This window comes from Eptatretus burgeri, chromosome 17 (assembly GCF_056783735.1).
Source record: "Eptatretus burgeri isolate ZD-2024b chromosome 17, Ebu_testis_v1, whole genome shotgun sequence".
Classification (NCBI taxonomy): domain Eukaryota; kingdom Metazoa; phylum Chordata; class Myxini; order Myxiniformes; family Myxinidae; genus Eptatretus; species Eptatretus burgeri.
The window spans coordinates 52,645,908-52,667,780 of NC_140977.1; the positions used below are offsets into that span (position 1 = coordinate 52,645,908).

At 46.3% G+C, this 21,873-nt stretch overlaps 1 protein-coding gene across 7 annotated transcripts in view; it reads left to right on the forward strand.

Moving 5' to 3' along the window:
* LOC147010111 (myosin phosphatase Rho-interacting protein-like) overlaps nucleotides 1-21,873 on the forward strand; it is a 198,760-nt gene that overhangs the window by 134,094 nt on the left and 42,793 nt on the right. For 6 of the 7 annotated variants that reach the window (XM_085862250.1, XM_085862249.1, XM_085862247.1 and 3 more), the window contains one exon: nucleotides 2,610-2,761. In XM_085862250.1, the coding sequence (XP_085718376.1) occupies nucleotides 2,610-2,761 (152 nt within the window). Of the gene's footprint in view, nucleotides 1-2,609; nucleotides 2,762-14,900; nucleotides 14,923-21,873 lie in introns of those variants that run through there. The other variant, XM_085862252.1, reaches the window with a different exon arrangement.

The window sequence follows — 21,873 nt, forward strand, 5'->3', positions numbered from 1 at the left end:
AGTGATTTTTATTTTTTTTTGCTTCTTGTTCAAATTTGCATTTCCACCATGCAGGGCTTTTCTGGAGCACGTGCTATTGGTTATACAGCCGTCGAAAACGAACCAGAAACCATGTGCTGTTGCAAGACGCACAACCATTTCGGCTTGAGCTCCATTCCTGACTCGGCCACCCACGACTGTTTGTCCGGGACGTGGCTGGCGCTTCGGTGATGGACTGACCGGCTCGTGGCCATGGCCCAAAATGATTTAGCCCAGTCCAATTTAATCCCGAGTCCAAAGTGCATGGGATTTATGACTCGCATTACACTGCGGGCAGCGGTGCAGTGCTACGAATCGTTTCCACGACGGAGGGAGGTGCGAGCCTTTTCTTGCCCTCTCCGCTGGCTGCAATCCACCAGTCAATGAATTACCTGCTCATTCTGTCGACACCTATTTCACATGATGCAAGATGGTGTTCGCACTGAAAAACTGACTGCCTTCTTCCCCCATCCCTGTCGTAATTCTCTCCATTTTATATCGCATTGTTGGTGTTTGTTAAATTGCCCAAATCCCGATTCTAAATCGAGACGACGAGAGACCCGGGTCGACGTTGTAATCCGTGAGAATCCGGCGGGAGCCTTTGCGGTCACGATCTCTGGCCTGGAACGCAATAGAACACCTGGCAGTCGCTCCTTACTTGCTGGCTCGGGAGCGATGCTTGCAGAGACGCAGCAGATGGGCTCTGCTGCATGGATGCTCAGCCGGCATCTGGGTTTTAACCTCAGCTTTCAAACAGATTCCAACCTAGTCAGACAGCTGCAGTGATACAAATCAGGCCTCGTTGGCTGTCTGTTGGTGCCGTGCTTCATAGAACTTGGAAGAAAGACACGGGTTTACAGTTTGCAGAATACAATCAGCATCTTATTCTCCTTGTTGCTTTTGCTGTCCTTTAATGTGATGGTGTGTATGGTTTGGGTTTTTAATTAGTCATCACCGACCGCACTGTAGCCATCATCCCCTTACATTGCATTAGAGGGGTGACTGCTCATTATGTTCAAGTTCATGGAGCTTTGGCTTAGCTGTCCTTTGTGTAAAAGTCTGGGGCTGGTTGCTCGCTTGGGAAAGGGTGGTTGTGGGAAGAAGAGGGTTAGGTTGATTGTGCAGTGGGAAAAATGGCAACGCGTTACAGGAGAAGCGTAATTGCCTGTTACAGTAGTCCCACGGTCGTGAAACGGCCCATCTATTTTGCGGTGCTCCAGATAAAAAGAAAAAGCTCGTTTTGCAGGTTTTTTTTTTTTTTTTTTTCAAATGTGCAATTATTTTGTGCTCGTCTCCATGTTCCCACACCACGGTAAATGTTTCCTCGTTTCTGGACGTCTTAAGTGATGTTTTGTTCCTTTTTGTAAGCGCTTCTGTCATCGGGTCAAAATTTTGGAGGTTTGTGGTCAAAATGCATTCGCCAGTTCAAACGATTCGTATGCTGCGTCCGAAGGCTGCGGCTAGACTTGAGAGGGTGAGAGTGAGGCGGTTTGACAGATTGGTTTGGCAGAGTAACTACCCAAGCCTGTATTGCAGCGAGCACTGTAACACCCCCTCCACCCCCTCCACCCCCCCCCCCCCGAGATGACGCCTGGCTATCCACCGGTATTGCACGATATATGCTGGTACAACAAAGGACATCTGCAATGCATGTGTTGACTGTCGTATCTCGAAATTTGTGCTTTTTAAATCCACGCCCCTCTCACTCTGCTAATTGCCGTTGGTGGTTGGTTAAAGGGAGTACGTTCTCGCACTATTTTTAACTCCAGCTGTGGTAGATGAGAGATTCCCCCTGAGAGAGGAGGGGCCGATTCTGCTTCCACTCCATTGTTTGCCCCGCTGTCGGATGCCTCTGTGATGTGAACCCCGCTACGTCTCTGTTGGCTGCCTTGCCCGTGACCTGGTCGCGCGAACTCAGAGACGAACAAAGGACTCGCACACCTTTCCGTTCAAACGATCATACCTGACCCGTATCATGAAGTTCCAGGATTTAATGTTTTTGTCCGTAGAGCACGTCGTCACGTGTGCAAATTGTATCGGTACAAATCGATAATACGAAAAGGAGGTTGCTCTAATTTAGCAGCAGCAAGTTCCAAGCACAGTTGGCACTGGTAGCGATACTTCGGTCTTTTTGTTCAAATGAATAGGCAGGTGTCCAGTCGTGTGATTTGGGACAGGGAATGCAAAAACGAAAGGGCAGCACAGTGTTTTCTTGGTGAGCAGTTCAAACAGCAGCAGCTAAAGAGATCCAGACAGATAGGGAAACACTGCAGGCCTCAAACAAAGACCTTTAGGCATTTGCACGTTGTAGAGAGCAATAGGTTGGCTGAAGTCAAACGTGGAGAGTGCCTGAGATCGCTCGGGTCATCCATTGATTGTTGTTAAGGAACAGCTGTTTTGAGCAAAAAAAAAATTCTCGTCTCTTAAGAAAGTTTTTGGGAGATCCTTTTTATTTTTGAAGTTGCATGAGCTCTTCAATTTTTGTACACAAACATAAGTAGGTACGGCATTATCATTCGTCGGATTAGTATTTTGGCTTTTTGAATGTCACCCGTCTCTCCACCTTTCTGCACTCTCCTTCACCCTGGCAGACGAGTACACTACCGCAAGGAACCATCAATCTGAACCAGTGCTTGGAAGTTGGGGAAGCCGAGAGCCGCACGGGGCAACGCAACTCGCTGTGCATTGTGCTTCCTGACCGCGAATTCTTCATTCGTGGAGAGAACCGTGAAGACATCAACGGGTGGGTCTCTGTTGTCACACAATGTGCATATTCTCTTTAAACGGCGTCTGAGACTCGTAGAGGATCACACGTGCGGAATATGTAAAACACAAGGACATTGCCCCATTGTGGACAAAATTACGATCGAAGAGATCATTTGAAATGGGATCAACTTTATGACTAGTCACTGGCTCAAGATTTCTGTGCTTGTATTATATAATTTATTTTTATTACCTCCATCGCCGAAGGTGGATGGAGGTTGTGATTTCACCCCTGTCTGTCTGGTCATCTGTGAGCATGATATCTCACAAAGTTATGGACGATTCAGACGAAACTTGGTGGATAGGTTAGGTGTGTGACGAGGACAAAACGATTGGATTTTGGTGAAGATCCGGATCTGAGAATTTCTTTCTTTCTTTCTTTTTTTTTTAAGTGATTCCTCACCATTGAGAGATGGGGCCAGAAATGATATGCAGCATATTTCAAAAAGTTATGGACGGATTCTGAGAAAACTTTGTGGATGAGTTGGTTCGGTGACGAGAACAAACCAATTAGATTTTGGTTCAGGTCCGGATTCAGATCCATCCTATCAGTGAGATACAAGACGTAAACTGTTCAGCCAGGCAAAGTCATGCGCTCTATCAAGTGCCGTTCTCATTCCACAACCGTTATGCACTAACTTTGCTGTTTGAATCGTTTCTCTGCACTGTGACGTACTTGTGCAAGCGCACCAGATCGAGATGCACGATATTAAAAATGAGGGAAGAAAAACTATCTTTGCACTCCTCTTTGTTTTCCTCTTCTATTTCATTGAGGGAAAAAGTCCACAGTTGCTTGCATGGGATTGCAATGGAATTTTCCTTCACTTTGAAAGAGATAAAGGCCCAGAGGACAGATCTTTGGGTTATCCATATTGTTGCTGGCAGTGAGTATTTCCTTTGTTGCCCCCCGAACAGTGCCGCCTGGTGGATAAATGACGGTGATGCTGTTATGATGACGTATGATTATCTATGCTAAGTCTCTTTAAAAGGGGTTTGTGCAAACACAGCTGTCAGTTATTGGATGGATGCTTGTTATTCTTTGCCCCGTTAAGGATGTTGGATCGTGTTGTGCATAAACATTTATGGTCTCTCTCTTTTTTAATGGAAGATGTAGGCTCGTGGAGGAGCAAGATGACAAGTGTAAAAAAAAAAAAAATATCCACATTGCCAGTGGTACGGTGCGGCTACAGTTGGACACCATAGCAAGGATAGGAACAAACAGGGATAAAGGAGGGAAGGTGGAGGAAACATGGTAAACTTCAAGGAAGAGAGATGGGATTTGTGGGTCTGATTAGGGGTGTAAGGTGGTCAGGAAAGATCACAGGTATGTATGAGGGATGACATAAAATGGTGGTGGACCGCTTGCTTGAAACCATGAGGAGGAAGAGTGTAATCGAACTCTCTGGAAGGCAGTTCCACAAATTGGAGAAAAGAGTAGCCAAAGGAGCAGAGGTGTATGAAAAGTCTATATTTTGGGAGTTTAATTAGGAGGGGGTTACTGGAAGAACACCTGGGTCCTGGAGGAACGCGAGTGGCTTGGAGGGTGAAGGGTCCAGAGGGAGCTGGACCGAAGGAGAGGTGGAAACAGAGGCCACCGACCTTTCTGCGACGTGAGAGCAATATAATTTGGGCTCTGGCCTCAACACGGGAGATATGAATGATGTTCAGAGCTTTATAATCTGCACCATCCTGGAGAAACCGATGTGATGCTGGGGCCCCAGCCAATAATGGAGAGCAGTACTACATTGAGCTATAGACAAAGGTGTGGAAGAATGTGTCATTCTGATTTTCAAAAAATGCATTGGAATGACAGAGGATGCACAATTCTGCGTCTGGCTTTGGAGGCCAGCTTTACCATATGGTTGGACCATGAGAGACCATGGCTCATGGACATACCTCACAGTTCAAGAGATGGAACCTCTTCCAGTGGAAGGCAAAGGAAATAGTTGGGTACGGTTTGACCATCCTTCTGGAGCAAGGGGTTGAGACTGAGATTTTCCAGAATTGAGGGACATGTTCCATATGTCAGACCAATGTCTAATGATCACCACAACAGCAAAATATGATGCAGCTGCTGTCTGCCCATCAGTGGGATGGAGTTACTGTCCATCACAATGTGGAGTCAACTGTAAAAGGGAAGAGAAGCCTTTCCAGTGCATCGGAGAGGTCATTTAGGTATACGAGGAACAAGACTGGGCCCAAGACATGCCTTGGGTTGCTGTAGCCACCATGGGGAGAAGAGACCCTCATCGATGTAAGTGCATGCCCGATAGCGGTGTGTGATCCAAGGCAAATAATTTTTACATCAATGTCGTTATGTTACCCTTTTTGTGTGAGACCTACAGCGGTAAACATATTGGGCTCTGTGTTTAATGTTTGCACCACCTCCTGCAGCTTCAGGCAGGGCCATTGTGGTCCTTGAGTAAGAAAAGTGGGTCGTGAACTATTCCTTCCAATTCTTGGCTGAAGTTTCCAAAGGAATATCCTGGAAATGACCATTTAGGAAAGCATCCTGCTGTCGTCGTTGGACGTTTTACCTTTATTTTTTTTCCGATTTCTTGAAAGCTGCCGCAAGAAAAGGTCAAGTTAAGAGCATAACCGAGAGAGGTGTCTGCGTGATGTTTGCTCAGAAACGATACGGGAATGCGCCGGCATTAGGGTGGGGCTCTTGGAACGTGCTCAAAATACCCCTCAATCCCCTGCCCCCCCCCCTCCCACTCGTGCACTGCGCCGGTGCAGATAACCTGGCACGTTGTAAGACATGTCTTTCCTGTACTGGTCTTACAAGTTGTTGATGACCCGTTTTCCATTATCTGATGAAGATTTTCTTGTTTTTCCATCCACACTGATGTTGTTTTGATATTTTTTTTTCTTGCTTGTTTTGCTAATGCCTATCGACAGCTCCAATCCGACGAAGGGTGTACTCATTGGTTTGACAGTCACTAGAGACGAAAGGAAAGTGTGGGACTTGCTTTTTTGTCATCTCGTGGAGTTTGCACATTGATTTGGTACAAATGTCGAAGACAAAAATCCATGTCCACTGGTACTCCAATAAGTGGCTTGTGCCCTCGTGGTCTTCCTGCTAACAGTACCGGGATGATTGTGACCCGTTGTTAAAAGTACGTGTGACCATCTTAATGTGCAATGCCAGTATGATGCATCGAGCAAGTACCGCAAGTCGAAGCCCATCTCGCTTGTGGGACGCCACATCATTGTTCGGAAGGTTGTCTTCATGAGAACACAGAGGCGTCTTCCCAAGGCTAAATCGAATGGAGGTGATTGCTCATGACGGTGGTTGAGCATGTTTCAGGTCCTTTCTCGGTCCTTTCTCCTGAGTGTTTTCCAAAAATCAGGATTGTCTTTGGATAAAAAAAAAACATGTACCGTTCACTACACACCATTCCTCTTTATCCGTTCCTCGTTTTTCCTCCCTTTCTTTCCCGCCGCACACACTTCTTTATTGAGTGCAACTGAATAGCAAATTGAACCGAAGGCGGCTGCCCCCTCGACCCCGGCTTTCCTTTTGAACATGCAAATGGTCTGCGGCATTGAATTTCCCTCGCCCCATTCGATCGACTCGTCTCGGCTCATGGCAGCTTTCCCAGGCACTGTACGGCCTCCTTCACTGACGCAGCCGAATTGTGTGGCACTGAGGCAAACGGACTTGAATACCGGGTGGTTTCTCTTTTCTTTTCCTCCGTCGGTCAGTGTATTGGTCATGCCCAATGCCTTTACCCAGTCGTATGGATCGCTGTTTGCTCCTGATAATTGGGTGACCGTCAATTTTTGCCTTTTGATTCGTGAATGGCAATGACAAACGAAAAAAACATTATCCTCTTTCCGAACAATGAATCGATACAGAAGGGTGTAGACTGGGGTAAACAATAGCTTGGGTAGGGTTGGGGTGTGGGAGGTGGAGGGGAGGGGGAGGGGGAGGAGGAGAATGGACATGGTGAATGACAAGCAAACATGGAATGAATGGCTTCCTGTGAGTGAATGCCAAGCGTAGGAATGATTGTAAGTGGTCGTGATTCGTTGTTTGTATGCCCGAAGCAGGGTTACGACCTTTGTTTTATCCTATTTTTAATTGTCATGGTGTTTGCTCAGCATTTTTGTGTTGCTGTTGAAACGTCACGTCCACTACATAAAGCTTCTTCCCACGCCGTAGCTCTCCCTCCTTCCTTTGTTTATATCTCGTACTTGCTGTTTGGTTTATCTTCTTAACCGTCTTCCTTTACCGGGTAATTAGCATTGACTGACCAATGACCGTGTAGAAAAGATGTCCAAACGCACCTGAGATCAAGCGGACATCTTCATCGTCTTGTGTTCGAAATGGTGCATTAAAAAAATGCCGCACCCCCTTCCCACCCTCCACCCCCCCCCGTTCCCCTTTCCCCTGGTCTGTCCCCCAAATTTTCCTTTCCTGACTTCCCATCCTCCCAACCTCCTTTCTCTTTTCTTTCTTCTCCCCTACCTCCCACATTCTCTTTCTTTACCACTCCACCCCACACACATAATGATGCAGGTGCCACCCCTCTCCTTTTAAGGAGTTATCTTTGACTAAATTACTCATTCCAGCATTAAAAGGTAAACTAAACTCATTTATTTAGCATTTTATGTGCAATAGATAGCCTTGCCTTTGAGGATCCCTGATTGGGTGTTATATGTCACGGTTTGGTTTGTTTTTTTAAAAACGAAGAATGATCAAAAGGATGAAAATCTCGGGAACTTTGCAAGGGGGGTGGGGGGGTGCGTGATTTATTTATTGATAAATTTATCTGGTCATGTTATATTGGAGGGTAGAAAGGTACATCGTTCATGCTTTTTGTCTTTAAGTACCTTTAGTGCGCTCAACCATTATGAGGACTGTTTTTTTTTTTTTCTTGCTGCAGGCTAAAAAGCCTGTTCGTCTGTCCCTGCTGCTTTGTGCTGAACAACCGTGGGAATGCAAAATGCAGCTATAACAACAGCACCCACATGCTGTCCTTCCCCGTGCCGAGGCACAGAAGCATCACGAAAGCCATGCGTTGCCTTTTATGAGCAGAATGGTGGGGCTTGCAAAAGGCGTTGGAGGGTTGGAGGTCCCATTGGGATAAGGCTGCAAGTAATGCGTGTGAGGAGAGACGAATATAGCTGTTCATTCTAATTGCCTTTCCTTAAGCAAGCCGTTGAGGTTGATGTGTGTGTGTGTGTGTGTGTGTGTGTGTATGTGTGTGTGTGTATGTGTGTGTGTGTGTGTGTGTGTGTGTGTGTGTGTGTGTGTGTGTGTGTGTGTGTGTGTGTGTGTGTGTGTGTGTGTGTGTGTGTGTGTGTGTGTGTGTGTGTGTGTGTGTGTGTGTGTGCGCGCGCGTGTGTATGTGTGAGCCAGGACATGATCAATGGCTTCGATGCTCATGAAAGAGCTGGAGCAGAATGGAAGGGAGGAAAATTGAAAGGGGGAAACACCAACAACAGAGCTAGAAGTGAGAGTGAGATCAAGGAGGGTGGTTGAAGGACACATGGGGGTGAACAACATGTAAGCAAGATAAATGAAACGCAGCAAGAAGAGGAAGGGGAAAATGTGGATGAAACAGAAAAGGAATAAACCAACTAACAAACAAAATGACGGGAATCACAATTACCTGGAAAAGAGGAGTGCTTAGGAATGGGGTCATTTTGGGGTAGAAGAGTTCATGAGTATGGATGGGGGATGACCTGAAGTTGTGGTGAACAGGGAAGAATGGGACTTTTCATATTGGTGAAGTTGGTTCCACAGGCAAGAGACAAGAGGAACAAATGAGTGGATGTGAGCAGTGAGCCTGCATTTTGGAAGTTCAACACGAAGGATACTGGTAGACCGTGTACATCCTGCAGAAACATTGGAGGAAAAGCGCCAAGAGAGGACAGAAGCTGCAAGACCAAGAAGGAGGCGGGATAATAGGCCGCCAAACTGTCTGCGATGTGAGAGTAACAGGCTGAGACACAGGAGAGAGCAGTACTCCATCAAGTTGTGAATGAAGGCCTTGTAGGATGTCAAAAAGTCAGATTGGCCAAGGAAAGACCTTGAACAAAGGATGCCCAGTTGGTGCTGTGGTGTCGTGTAGAAGATGCTTAGCAGGCAGACACGAGCGGGGGAACAGTCGAGCCGGGCTGTGTTGCACAAGCGCGAGCGCGGGCGTACTTTGCCCGCAGCTCTCCTTTATTACGTACTCCGCACACTCACAAGCCGGGCGACTACGGCATCACTACGACGCCTCAGGCGGCGCGCACTCCTTATATTCCTGGCAGACACGATGACCACCACGACCACTCCTCCCATCATCATGCCCTGCCCTGCATGCCCGCAGGCTATACCACACTCCTCCCTCCTAAAACTATGATTATTAAATGATCACCATCATAATAAGCATAAACAGCACGAAGTACTACGGTATAGACAAGGTACAAAAAAGAAAACAGCGAAGTATAAAAGCACATCACATCATACAACGTGTGAAACGAGCTACTGGAGAAGCACAGCAGCACTACACAGCGAAAACGCCCCCAGGCGGCTCATGCTTACATGGCCCTCGGCGAGGTCGCGGCGACCTCCCGCAGCAAACCTCCCCCCGGCACCATCAAACGCCTCCGGCCCACAAGGCGGCACCTCTTCCCCAGCCAGACCTGAAACAGATAAACCTTTCGAGGCCGGACCCCCGCTGTCTGGAACCCGCGGCGCCAGCGCCAGACTCGATTGACCTTGGCTGGGGGCGCTGAACAGCGCCGCTGGCTGGATGCAACCAATGCTCCACAACAACCCACGCACCACAATCAGTTGAGATGCCAACGCCCGTCTAAACGGCCTTGAGCGAACACAGAGAGCTGCGCCCCCGGCGCCAGGCACGTCTGACCTTGCCGCAACCAGAGGTGGGGGTAACGCCGACCAGCGCACCAGTCCTGGCTCCGAGTCGATCTCCGAGACCCACACGGCAGTTAGACGGTAGCAATTCCATTTAAACCACACTTCAACCATAGGCTCGTCATAAATCAATAGGAATACCGCTGGAACCATTGCAAATTCATTTTCCCGTACAGCGCGTTCTTTCGGCAAAATCCCAGCACCTGACAAAACAACTACCCGTGGCCTGGGGCAACTGGAGGCCAATAAACCCTCTTTATTCGCCCCCACCACTCCCAAAGCCCCCACATCACATTGATCATAATACAAATCCCATCGATTGATCTCCGCCAAACCCACTCTCACACAGGAACTGTTGGCATTTATTTCAACAACGTTAAACCGCATCACTCGAGCAATGAAAAACAAATATGCAATGAACAGCAACCCATAACCCACATCACGAGTCCGTCTCTTGGTTGTTGACTCGATGTTGTGACTCGCGACTTCCTTTAACGCCACGGGCCCACCGCAGCCCGTTGAAGCTGCCCGAACAACACCGGCGCACCTCGCACCATGAACGCAGCCGACGCGCGAGAGCTCATCGCGCGAGCTGGCACGGCTCCTGCTGCTTCCGCACCGCACACCACCGTTGCAGGCAGCAACGAACGGCCGCTCCCGTTGCATCGATGCGGCTCCCGCCGCCAGAACCTCGCCCTCGGGTCTCGACGAAAACATCGAAGAGAGCACCGGCACACCTGGAGGTACGAACTGGAGATCCAACCCGAGGTGCGCCAGCCAGCCCCGACCCAAAAGGGCGGGCCCCTCCCCTCGCACCACGAACCTCGGAAGCGCAACCTGCTGGTCCCGCTGGGCAATCACGACGTGCGCCCCGCCAACCGCCGGCAGCGCTTCACCGGCACACGCGTGCGATGCGAGACCATTTGCTGCGCCCCGACCATCGAGACCCCGGACATTCTTCAGAGCTTGCGCGACGTCCAACGCCGCGTTCGAGCCGAACCGCGTGTCCTCATTCTTTAGCCGTGGCTTTGCAGAAATCATTCCCCCGATTTGTCGTGCCTCAATAAAACGAACACTGAGCGCGGCCGTTGCCCACTCGACGTGGCCGAAGTCGATTCCGACGAAGGCGGGCACGCGTTCGTGCGCCGTGCACCGACCTTCTGCCATGCTCGTGCTGGCGAGACCCTTGGCTCCGTAGCCTGGAACCGCACGGGTTATTCGCTGCCGCCCTGCACACGCCGATCCGAAGATCCTCGTCAGCCAACTGTAGTGTTGTGTAGAAGATGCTTAGCAGGCAGACACAAGCGGGGGAACAGTCGAGCCGGGCTGTGTTGCACAAGCGCGAGCGCGGGCGTACTTTGCCCGCAGCTCTCCTTTATTACGTACTCCGCACACTCACAAGCCGGGCGACTACGGCATCACTACGACGCCTCAGGCGGCGCGCACTCCTTATATTCCTGGCAGACACAATGACCACCACGACCACTCCTCCCATCATCATGCCCCGCCCTGCATGCCCGCAGGCTATACCACAGGTGCTGGCTTTGGAGACCATCTTGGAGATATGGTCTGCCTAAGAATGATCATGGCTGATGGTAAGGCCCAAACATTTGACTGACTTCACCTCTTGAAGTGCTTTGTTTAGCAAGTAGATGGGAGGATTTGCCAGATGGTCCCTCCGCAGAGACAGGGTGAGTGTGTTTGATTTGTCGGATTGAAAGACACATTCCAAGTGTTGGATAAGCTCCTGATTCTATCAAGGTTTTCAGAAAGGGAAGCGGGTGTTGCCTGCCTATCTGAAGGATGAGAGATAATATGGCAGAGGGTAGAATCATCAGCAAAGAGATAAGCAGGATTTTCAAGGGAATCAGAAAGATCATTGATCAAGATGAGGAACAAGGCACTGCCTTGGCCCACTTCAGCCTTAACAGGGAGATGAGGTGATCCCGTTAAGAGCTACATGCTGACTACAGGAATGGAGGAAGTCTGTGATCGATGAGAGGAGTTGGCCTCGGATGCCATAAGCAGAGAGTTTGGAGGTCGAGGCTGGATGCCAGATTGTATATGCTTGAGATATGTCCAGAGAGATGGCCCTGACCTCATGTCTGAGATTGAGGGCTTCCATCCATTCTTGGGAGGGTATAATCAACAAGTCCAAGGTAGGATGGCTGGGTCTGAAACTGAACTGATGATCTGAGATCAGGTCATTGGAGAAAAGGAAGGATTTGATGTCAGCTGCAATGATGGATTCCATGACCTTGCTTATAATTGGAAGCATGCTAGTCGGCATGTAGTTACGAGGATCCGTTTTTGCACCACGTTTGTGTTGGTTTCTGTCCTGTCGATGGGCATGCACAGAGCAAATGTATAAGCAGGAGAGGCTTTCAGAACGTTGGATTTTCATTGTGGGGGCAACAACAATGTATGTTCCTCAGGATGTTCTTTATTTTCATGTAAATCAACCGTTGGAACAAACGCACACCCTTCGTACCGATGTGCGAGCTAGCACTCACTCTATCTTTGTGTCTCTACACCTGTCTATCTATTCATCTGTGTTTCTACATATCTATATGTGTATCTATCTGTCTATCTATGAATCTGTGTATCCATCTATATGTGTATACAGTAAGCTCTCCAACAGCTTCATTAATGTGCCCCTAAAAAGTGCGACGTTGTTGGAAATTAATTTTCCCATTTAAATTATTGTGAATAACATTTAATGTGTCCCAAGTCAAAAGTTTTTTTGCACTAAAAACACCTTTACTAAGTCTTTTTAGCCACGTCTCGCGTAGCGAACGTGGCTCTAAGAGAGCTCCGTGTTGTTCTTCTTCTTCTTGTGAAGACAAGACCTTTTGGACTCGGCTCTTTTATATACAGGATCCGGATCTCCTTAAATACTAAACACCTGTACACATCCTCGCATTGAGGGTGCCTTTTGAGAGCGTCTCTCATTAACTTTTAAATATATTCGGACATTTGCTTTAAAGTTTCGAAAAGTTCACGTTACTATTCAAAGATTATTCCATTTAATGTGTTGTAATTTCGTAAATACACGATTTTCTCGTTATGAACAGGAGCCTCCATGACGGGTCTCGCTATTGGCTCCATCAAGGCACGTGACGAAATATCGGAAGTTGTTGTTATTTATATATTTATCTATTTTTTTATTTATTTTTTATTTATTAGCGGCATCGCGTTGCGAACGCTGGCTCTAAGAGAGCTCCGCGTTGTTCTTGTTCTTCTGGTGAAGACAAAACCTTTATGATGTGGCTCTTGGACACATTTGTCCTTGTTTTAAAATGGGATATTTTGGTACATTTATATTCAACAACATCCTAAGCCTAGATTAAAATACCTAACAAACAAACAAAAAAAAAAAACACAAGAAAGATGTCGTGCAGAGCACAATACTTGTGAGATCCATAAAACGAATTTTGACCTTTGAATTTAGTGACCTGATATTCAAATCTTCAAAATTCAAGTCAATGGGATGAAAATTGAGGAATTTAGAAATCTAACGTAAGTTGTTGACCTTTGGCCTTTGTTTTTGTTAACCTTTTGGTCCATGATGACCTCAAAAATAATTGGCTGGTTGAATTCAGTGACCTGAAAAATATAATCTTTTAAAATTTCAAGTCAATCGGATGAAAATTGAGGATTTTAGAAATCTCACCTTAGTTGTTGACCTTTGGCCTATGTTGACTCCAAAAATAATTGTTGGTTGAATTCAGTGACCTGATATGCAAATCCTCTTCAAATTTCAAGTCAATGGGATGAAAATTGACTTTTAGAAAGCTAACCTAAGTTGTTGACCTTTGCCAGATGTTGACCTTTTGACCTCAAAAAAGCAACAGGCTTCTTGATTATGAAGACCTCTCCCACGTGGTGAAGTTTCGTGAAGATCAGTTTAAAATTGTGACCTGTATGTGATAATCAAACAGCCAAACAGAATAACGCACGAAACCAGCCAATATACTTGAAAAAAAATCTTCGATTTTCGCAAATGATAAGTAAAACCACAACATAAATAACAAAAATGTAACATGTAAAGTCATGTACAGTACTGTACTGTATTCACTCACTGACGATGGTCGTGGATGGAGCTTGTGGAGGTGGAGTGGGAGGGAAAATGGTGGGGGAGTGGCCGAATGCAAGGAGGAGGAGGAGGAGGAGAAGGAAAGGAGCAGGATCCACCTCCCAAACGTCTCTACGTCATCGTCAACACTGTGTGGTTCTTCCTGGGATTGTTCACTGGCCATTTTGTCCACATTTAAAATAAAACATGATCGAGATTTGCTTCGCTGCCTTTTTGTTTACATGATAAATTTCCACGTCGTATCTTCCACATTGCTGCACTCCTCTCGTTACGTTTTGCACGACGTTCTCCGTTCGTATCATCATATTTATTTTCTACTCTCACTTCTTCAGACTTTCCTCCTCCTCCTCCTTCTCAAGTGCATTCTCTCTTTCCAGTTCCATGAAGTCTTTGTCAGTTCTTCGCTGTGCGATTGCAGCGATTTCCATCGTTTCCGCATCATCATCATGCACTTCATCAAACCCAGCTTCCTTTGCCAACTTTCGACAATCAGACTACGCACGGGGAAGAACGTTCTCGAAACCTCTAACATCGATATCACGCTCCGACCAAGTTTTCCCTGACACACTGTTCATGCACTGCAGTGTGATGTCCTCCCACGCAGCTGCAATGCTATACACTGCATGGAGGATGTTGTGGCCACTCGGAAAAAGCTCAGATGCCGAGGCTTTCATCTTTGTCCGTGGCTTCGATCATCTGACACAGGGTATGCTGCAGATAGGATGCCTTGAACACAGAGGTAAAGCCTTGATCCATAGGCTGGATCACCGACAGTATTTGGTGGCAAGTTGATCAATGATGTATCGACACGACTTGAACATTGTCACTCACGTTATCCATCCTTGGATGAGAGGAAGCGTTGTTAACAATGAGTAGGATTTTATAATCAACATTGTGCGCGCTTTGCACGATGTTCTTTCCATGCAGAGAGAACATACACGCTTCGCCACTCGTGAAATAGGGAGCTCGTAATCCAGGCGCTCTTATTGGATCTCCAGAGGATGGGCAAATGGTTCTTGATGTAGCCCTTGAATGCCCATGGGGTCTCAGACGTATGGACAACCAGGGGCTTCGTTTTACAGTCCCCAGCAGCATCACCAGCTAACAACACAGTCACCCAGTGCTTCGCAGCCTTGAATCCTGGTGCTTGCCTTTCTTCCTGAGAGATGTAAGTCCTGCTCTGCATCCTTTTCCAAAATAGGCCCGACTCGGCGTTAAACACCTGCCAAGCATCGTACCCACCCCCTTCTATGATTTGCTTGAGGACACTAGGGAAGTCCTCTGCATGTCTGCGCTTGCTGCCTCACTAGTCAGGCGGATGTCACACAAGTTGTTGTGGAACTGCTCAAACTGTCCACGACCAGGCCCCAAACCCTTCGCTTGAAGAACCTTCCCTTAAGGTGTGTGTGTGTGTGTGTGTGTGTGTGTGTGTGTGTGTGTGTGTGTGTGTGTGTGTGTGTGTGTGTGTGTTTTGCAACCAAGGACAACTTGTCTTGTCACCTTACAGCATGTTGGTGGGTGTTCGATTTGCTGTGTGGATAAGCATTTGGACGTTTGGCCAACATATTTGATTTCACAGTCATCACACGGGATGCTATAGATGACATCATTTCTGTCAAATTTGTTCACGTGGTCCTTCGGCTTTGACAGCTGTGCTCGTAAGGATGATTGTGATTTGTGGGTGATGTTGACATTGTATTCACGTCGTATGCAGCTTGTGGTTTCAGAAGCGTGTTGTATGTAAGGAAGTGCTACCATGTGTGTTGGTGTGGTCGGACTGTCACTGTTGTAGTTGGGTTTCCGGCGACAGCATTTGATGAATAAATTAGGGTGGTGGTTTTATCGCAGTAGTTGAGTGACATGCAGCATATCTCCATCCGACATTTGTTCACGGTCACTGCAGTGTGTTTTTGCACAGTCAACTAAGCTGCGAACACAACTTCTCTTGTGACAGGTAGGATGGCCACTTCGGTAGTCCAAAACTTTGTCCATGTGGATGGGTTTACGGTACACCCGTGAGTGTAACCTGCTGTCTCTGTCCCTGGAGAGATGTACTTCCAGGATTGGCAGAGATCCAGCTTGTTCTACCTCACACGTGAACTGTATTGCCGGCCATGTTGAATTGATCTTTTTAAGGAAACGGTCAACATCTGCCTTCTTTATGATCGCAAATGTGTCATCAACGTAGCGCAGCCACAAACTTGGAGAAGGTTCACCGTGTGGAGTAAGTTCTTCAAAGCGTTGCGTCACCAGTTCGGCGATGGGCCCCGAGATGGGTGAGCCCATCAGGGTTCCTTCATGTTGATGGCATGTGGTGCCGTCAAATACAAAGTACATCGATTTGAGGCAAAGTTGAATGAGTGACATGAGATGACCAGAGCTGAGGTGGCTGTTGCTGGTTCGCTCTTACTCATTGTTGATGTACAGTTCTAAGGTCTGTGTCACCAATTTGACGGGTATGGATGTGAATAATGAAACGATGTCGAATGAAGCCATAGTTTCATCACTCTCGTGGCAGACATTTATGATCCGGTCAATAAAGTCTTTGGCATTCTTTACTTTATGTGGTGAATGGGTTGTTAAAGTGTTGAAGTCGGCGGAACAGACACTGAGCGAGATTGTAGGTGGGTGCTCCTCTGAAGGCCACGATGGGTCGGAGTGGGACATCAACCTTGTGGATCTTCGGTAACCCGTAGAAGCGTGGAATGGCGGAGTCTGTTGGACTCATTCCGTCCCATTCCTGGTTTGTGAGGAGGTTTACATCTCGCAGTTTCTGTAAAGTGGTGGTGACCTGCTTGTTTATGGTCTTTGTAGGGTCACAAGGCTTTGTATGGTAGGTGTTGTCATCGAATAAAACCTTGGCTTTGTGGTTGTCGTGGGCATGGTTCATCACAACAGTGACACGCACGGCCTTTGTTGGTGGGGTCTATGACGATGGATTTGTTCTTGCAGAGACTTCGTAGCGCCTAAGACTTGTTGGTTGTTATGAACAGTTTATGTTTCTGGTTGCCGAGTGTTGTGGTGAGTTGTGCCTGGAATCGTTCTTTGTCTCCTTGTTTGGTAGGTAGGTTGTAAATGATGGGTTCGAGAGCAGCGATGAAGTCAACCACAGTAGCATCACTTGTGTTAAAGTTGAGGCCACGTTCGAGTCAATGGACCTCTGTTGTGGTTCGACATCTGTCAGAAAGTTTGTGCAGTCATCATTTTTCTGTTGTTGTAGATCTTGTGTGTAACCAATTTAGTGATCTCATCATGGTGTCGTCGAGACGTCTTTTGAATGGCTTTCTCGATTTGCATGATGATGTCGTTATCGAGGATCATCAGGCAGTTAAGCTTGGATGACATCGTCTCCGCCTCGTAGCGGGACCGTCTGGTATGTGCGTCTTGGATCATAGCGCGAAGCATCTGTCTGCCGAAGCGTTGAGCGACGTCCTTCGCGAAATCGGAATTGACTGGTGGTTTGTAATGTAGGCTTGAAGGGCAGAGGACACTTGCATCCCACATACAAAGCACTACACAATCGAGTCCAAAGTCAAAACAAACAGCAGTCATTCAATTGCAAGGAAGCCTTGTAATTGGCGAGGACTTGGACCACCAATCCATGATGCGAACTGTCCCCAACGGAATTTAATGGTGTTACCACCACAACACTCTCAACGCCTCTGACGAAGATAATTATTTTTTCTTGAAACATCAGGTTTTAAATAAAGAATTTAAATTTGAATTATTTTATTTCTCATTGTGCTACTTCTTCGTTCTACAAATACTAGTACATGCCCGTAAAAAAAAAATAATAAGAAGAAGAAGAATAAAAAATAAATAAACCACACAGGCCGTTTCTTTACTCTCGCGTGCCCGTATGTGCGTGACCCGGAAGTTCGATATTATTCGCAGTTACCATTATTCGCAATTTATTTTTAATACCCAATTATTCAATTATCGCCAACGTATTTTACCTTTTCGCAATGTCGTGGCAAGGAAAAACAAAAAGACAAGAGAAGAGAGAAAAAATTTACTTCCTGGTTCGGAGCATACCAGCACCTTGCGTCTGCCTTGAAAATTCTATGGCCGCCGCAGCGACGCCCTAAGGTCACCGTGCGACATCAAATCAATGACCGTATGGCACCACCACGTTTTTATTTCACAATGTCTCCACAATTTATAAATACGCCGTGCGGCTCCCCGGAAAATGAAAACATATGTGACTGCTACATTGTGTGACCATGGAAATACTGCGGCCGCCGTATAATTGCTAGTGGCCACAGATTTTGGAGACCCCACGACCGCCGTGGCAAATGTGACCTCGGCCTTAGAGGTTGGTAGGAATCGAAAGCGGGTCTTATATGAATTATTTATTTTTCCCAAACGTGGTTAAAACTCTGTGAAAATTCCTTTGTGGGAAGAGGAAGGGGAAGGGTGGAGGAGGAAGGGGTGGGGTAGATGTCCGGAGGGACTGGGGTGGGAGGGGAAGGGGTGGGAGTTTGGAGGGAGGGGAAGGGAAGGTAACAGTTGCAGATAAACCTCGAAGCACAACGGACTCAGATTCCTCAAGGGAAATTAGTTCCATGATTTGCTGCATTCGTAATGCAAGTGCAAGTGACGTCACAGGTATGCTCATTGCTCTTTTTTGTTTTTCTTGTTTTTTCCCATCTTCCATCTTTTGGAGAATAGATTTGGGACGAATTTTTTTTTAAAAGATTGCTCATTGGTGCATTTTTAAGGCTTACTATGAAAACCGAGTATGCGAGTGAACCGCGTTTCCTCGGATGAAATGCAGATCTTCTCACAGGTCACTCTGACACAGTCCTGTCCAGTGTACTGTTTACACCTTCCTTTATTTTATCCACATCTTTATTTAACTGTACTTTCCTGATCGTTTTCCTTGCTCCCTCTTTTATTACCAACCGGATTCATTTTCTCTCTCTCTCTCTCTCTCTCTCTCTCTCTCTCTCTCTCTCTCTCTCTCTCTCTCTCTCTCTCTCTCTCTCTCTCTCTCTCTCTCTCTCTCTCTCTCTCTCTCTCTCTCTCTCTCTCTCTCTCTCTCTCTCTCTCTCTCTCTCTCTCTCTCTCTCTCTCTCTCTCTCTCTCTCTCTCTCTCTCTCTCTCTCTCTCTCTCTCTCTCTCAGACACGACAAGAGAAATGTGCCCAGGCTGTGGCGAAAGGATTGCTTTGCAGGTGTTGCTTCTCTTTCTATGATGAATATGTGTTCCCTAATTTTCTGCAATCTTATTGTTGACCGTGCAAACTGTAAATTGCTCGTACCTGGCGTTCCACTACGGATTAGCGCTGTTCCTGCAGCCTGTCGGTAGAGAAGAATGAAGAAATGTTCTCGGATTGACGTCCTGGGGCCCTCCGGTGAAAACTGACCACCGGAGCACCAAGTCCCATTTCATGATGGGGTGGAATAGGCATTTGGGCCATTGTGCTTTGTACATCAGTCCAGTTCTGAGTTAAAGGTGTGCCTGCTGTTTGAAGTTGTCAACTTGTCCAACGAGCAATTTCCACCCTGTATTTGAGCACTTTATTTCCAGACATTGGTGTATTTTTTTTTTTTAAAGATCGCTGTGATGCTCACAATGCTACACTACACTTCTGTCACTGGATGAGGAAACTCAAGAATACGTAGCTTGGATTCGCTTTGAGGCGATTGACGCGATTATTATGCGGCCACGTTACCTGACCCATTGCCTCCAAGCACACACACCTCCACAATCCCGAACCTGTCAATAAGGCACATTGTAAGCTGGGGAAGTTCAACTCGATTCATGAGACCACTGCGCTCGCCAAAAGCTAGCTGCCACAACTGCATTTGGTTGGTGCCTTGAAGTGGGTTTCAACCACGACTATATATATATATATATATATATATATATATATATATATATGTATATATGTATATATATATATATATATATATATATATATATGTATATATGTATGTATATATATATATATATATATATGTATATATGTATATATATATGTATATATATGTATATATATATATATATATGTATATATATATATATCAAAGAAAATCAGTATCAAAGAAAACCATAACACACTATGCCGTCATGGATTAAAATCCTGCAGCGCATGCAAGGTTCCTCTGCTCAAGCCAGTGCATGTCCAGGCCCATCTGAAGTTTGCCAATGACCATCTGGATGATCCAGAGGAGGAATGGGAGAAGGTCATGTGGTCTGATGAGACCAAAATAGAGCTTTTTGGTTTAAACTCCACTCGCCGTGTTTGGAAGAAGAAGAAGGATGAGTACAACCCCAAGAACACCATCCCAACCTGAAGCATGGAGGTGGAAACATCATTCTTTGGGGATGCTTTTCTGCAAAGGGGACAGGACGACTGCACCGTATTGAGGGGAGGATGGATGAGGCCATGTATCGCGAGATCTTGGCCAACAACCTCCTTCCCTCAACAAGAGCATTGAAGATGGGACGTGGCTGGGTCTTCCAGCATGACAACGACCCGAAACACACAGCCAGGGCAACTCAGGAGTGGCTCCCGAAGAAGCATCTCAAGGTCCTGGAGTGGCCGAGCCAGACTCCAGACCTGAACCCAATAGAAAATCTTTGGAGGGAGCTGAAAGTCTGTGTTGCCCAGCAACAGCCCCGAAGTCTGAAGGATCTGGAGAAGATCTGTATGGAGGAGTAGGCCAAAATCCCTGGTGCAGTCTGTGCAAACCTGGGTAAGAACTATAGGAAACGTCTGATCTCTGTAATTGCAAACAAAGGTTTCTGTACCAAATATTAAGTTCTGTTTTTCTGATGTATCAAATACTTATTTCATGCAATAAAATGCAAATTAATTATTTAAAAACCATACAATGTGATTTTCAGGGTTTTTGTTTTAGATTCCGTCTTTCATAGTTGAAGTGTACCTATGATAAAAATTACAGACCTCTACGTGCTTTGTAAGTGGGAAAACCTGCAAAATCGGCAGTGTATCAAATACTTGTTCTCCCCACTGTATATATAATTTTCCTTTGGTCTGCTTTCTGGTCACTCACATACTCTTCTTTGATGGAAGTGCTTTGTGACTGCACTTTCCCCAGCATGACATGCTCATTGTAAGCTGCTGCAGCTCCCTTTATTCGTCGAGCTCTATTACCGTCATCGTGCTGTGAGGATCGATGCAGCTGGGAGCTACCACCAGCAACCGTGGGAATGTGAATTAAAAAAAAAAACTTTAAAAACAATCCTCTTGTTGATCCTGAAGATGCAAGCAAGCTTTGAGAAATTGTCCACGTTTTTTAAAATTCCTGCAACCTGCAGGGTGGGAATGTTGGCTATGAAAGGAATGCATGAACTTTTGAGCTTGTACAGAAATGCAAGTTCATCTCCAGCCATTTGTACACGGCAATGTCATTTGGAATTTGAAAATCCCGCTCCTTCCTTTTTTATTCTCTACCAAAGCAGAGCTGGATCTTATTTTGGGACTTGACCTATTGGGAAGGAAATGCTTCTCTTGTCAAAAGGATGACATTTGCTGCTTAATATGGCCTGGCTATTTATTTCCTTGCTTCCAGCCTTGAACATCTTTGATCCAACATATCGTTTTCCACACAATGGAGACGTCTGCCTTTGTTGAATTCATTGCCACGTTTCGCAATTAATCAAAGCCCTAAGCCTCTTTGAGAACCTCTAAATGTGTTACCTTTCCTTTTTGTTGCCTGAGTCTGATTGTGTACAAGATCTCATCCAAAATCGCGTCTGATGATGGTTTCGTACATGGTTACCTCGTGCAGTTATCGCTGTTGATACCCCGCACGCACACGCAAAGTGAAAAGCGGGGTGAAGCAATCAGTCATGTCTGTCCGTCCGTCCGTCTTGTCAGTTTATCATCGAGGAACAACTGATTTCAATTAAATGTTTTATTTTGAACACGAATCAGAAGACATTAATCATTAATCATTCCAACAGGAATCTTACTGTTTTTGAAGATGTCATAAAGGACACAAACAACAGGCATGAATACCTTGTGTAATGTGTCAGATTCGGTGGGGAAGGGGGGAGGGGTGTAATAGACATTGTGCAAAACAGCGGTAAAATACGGAATTAATTTATTTATATGCTTTTAACAATATTCATTTTATTGGTTCAC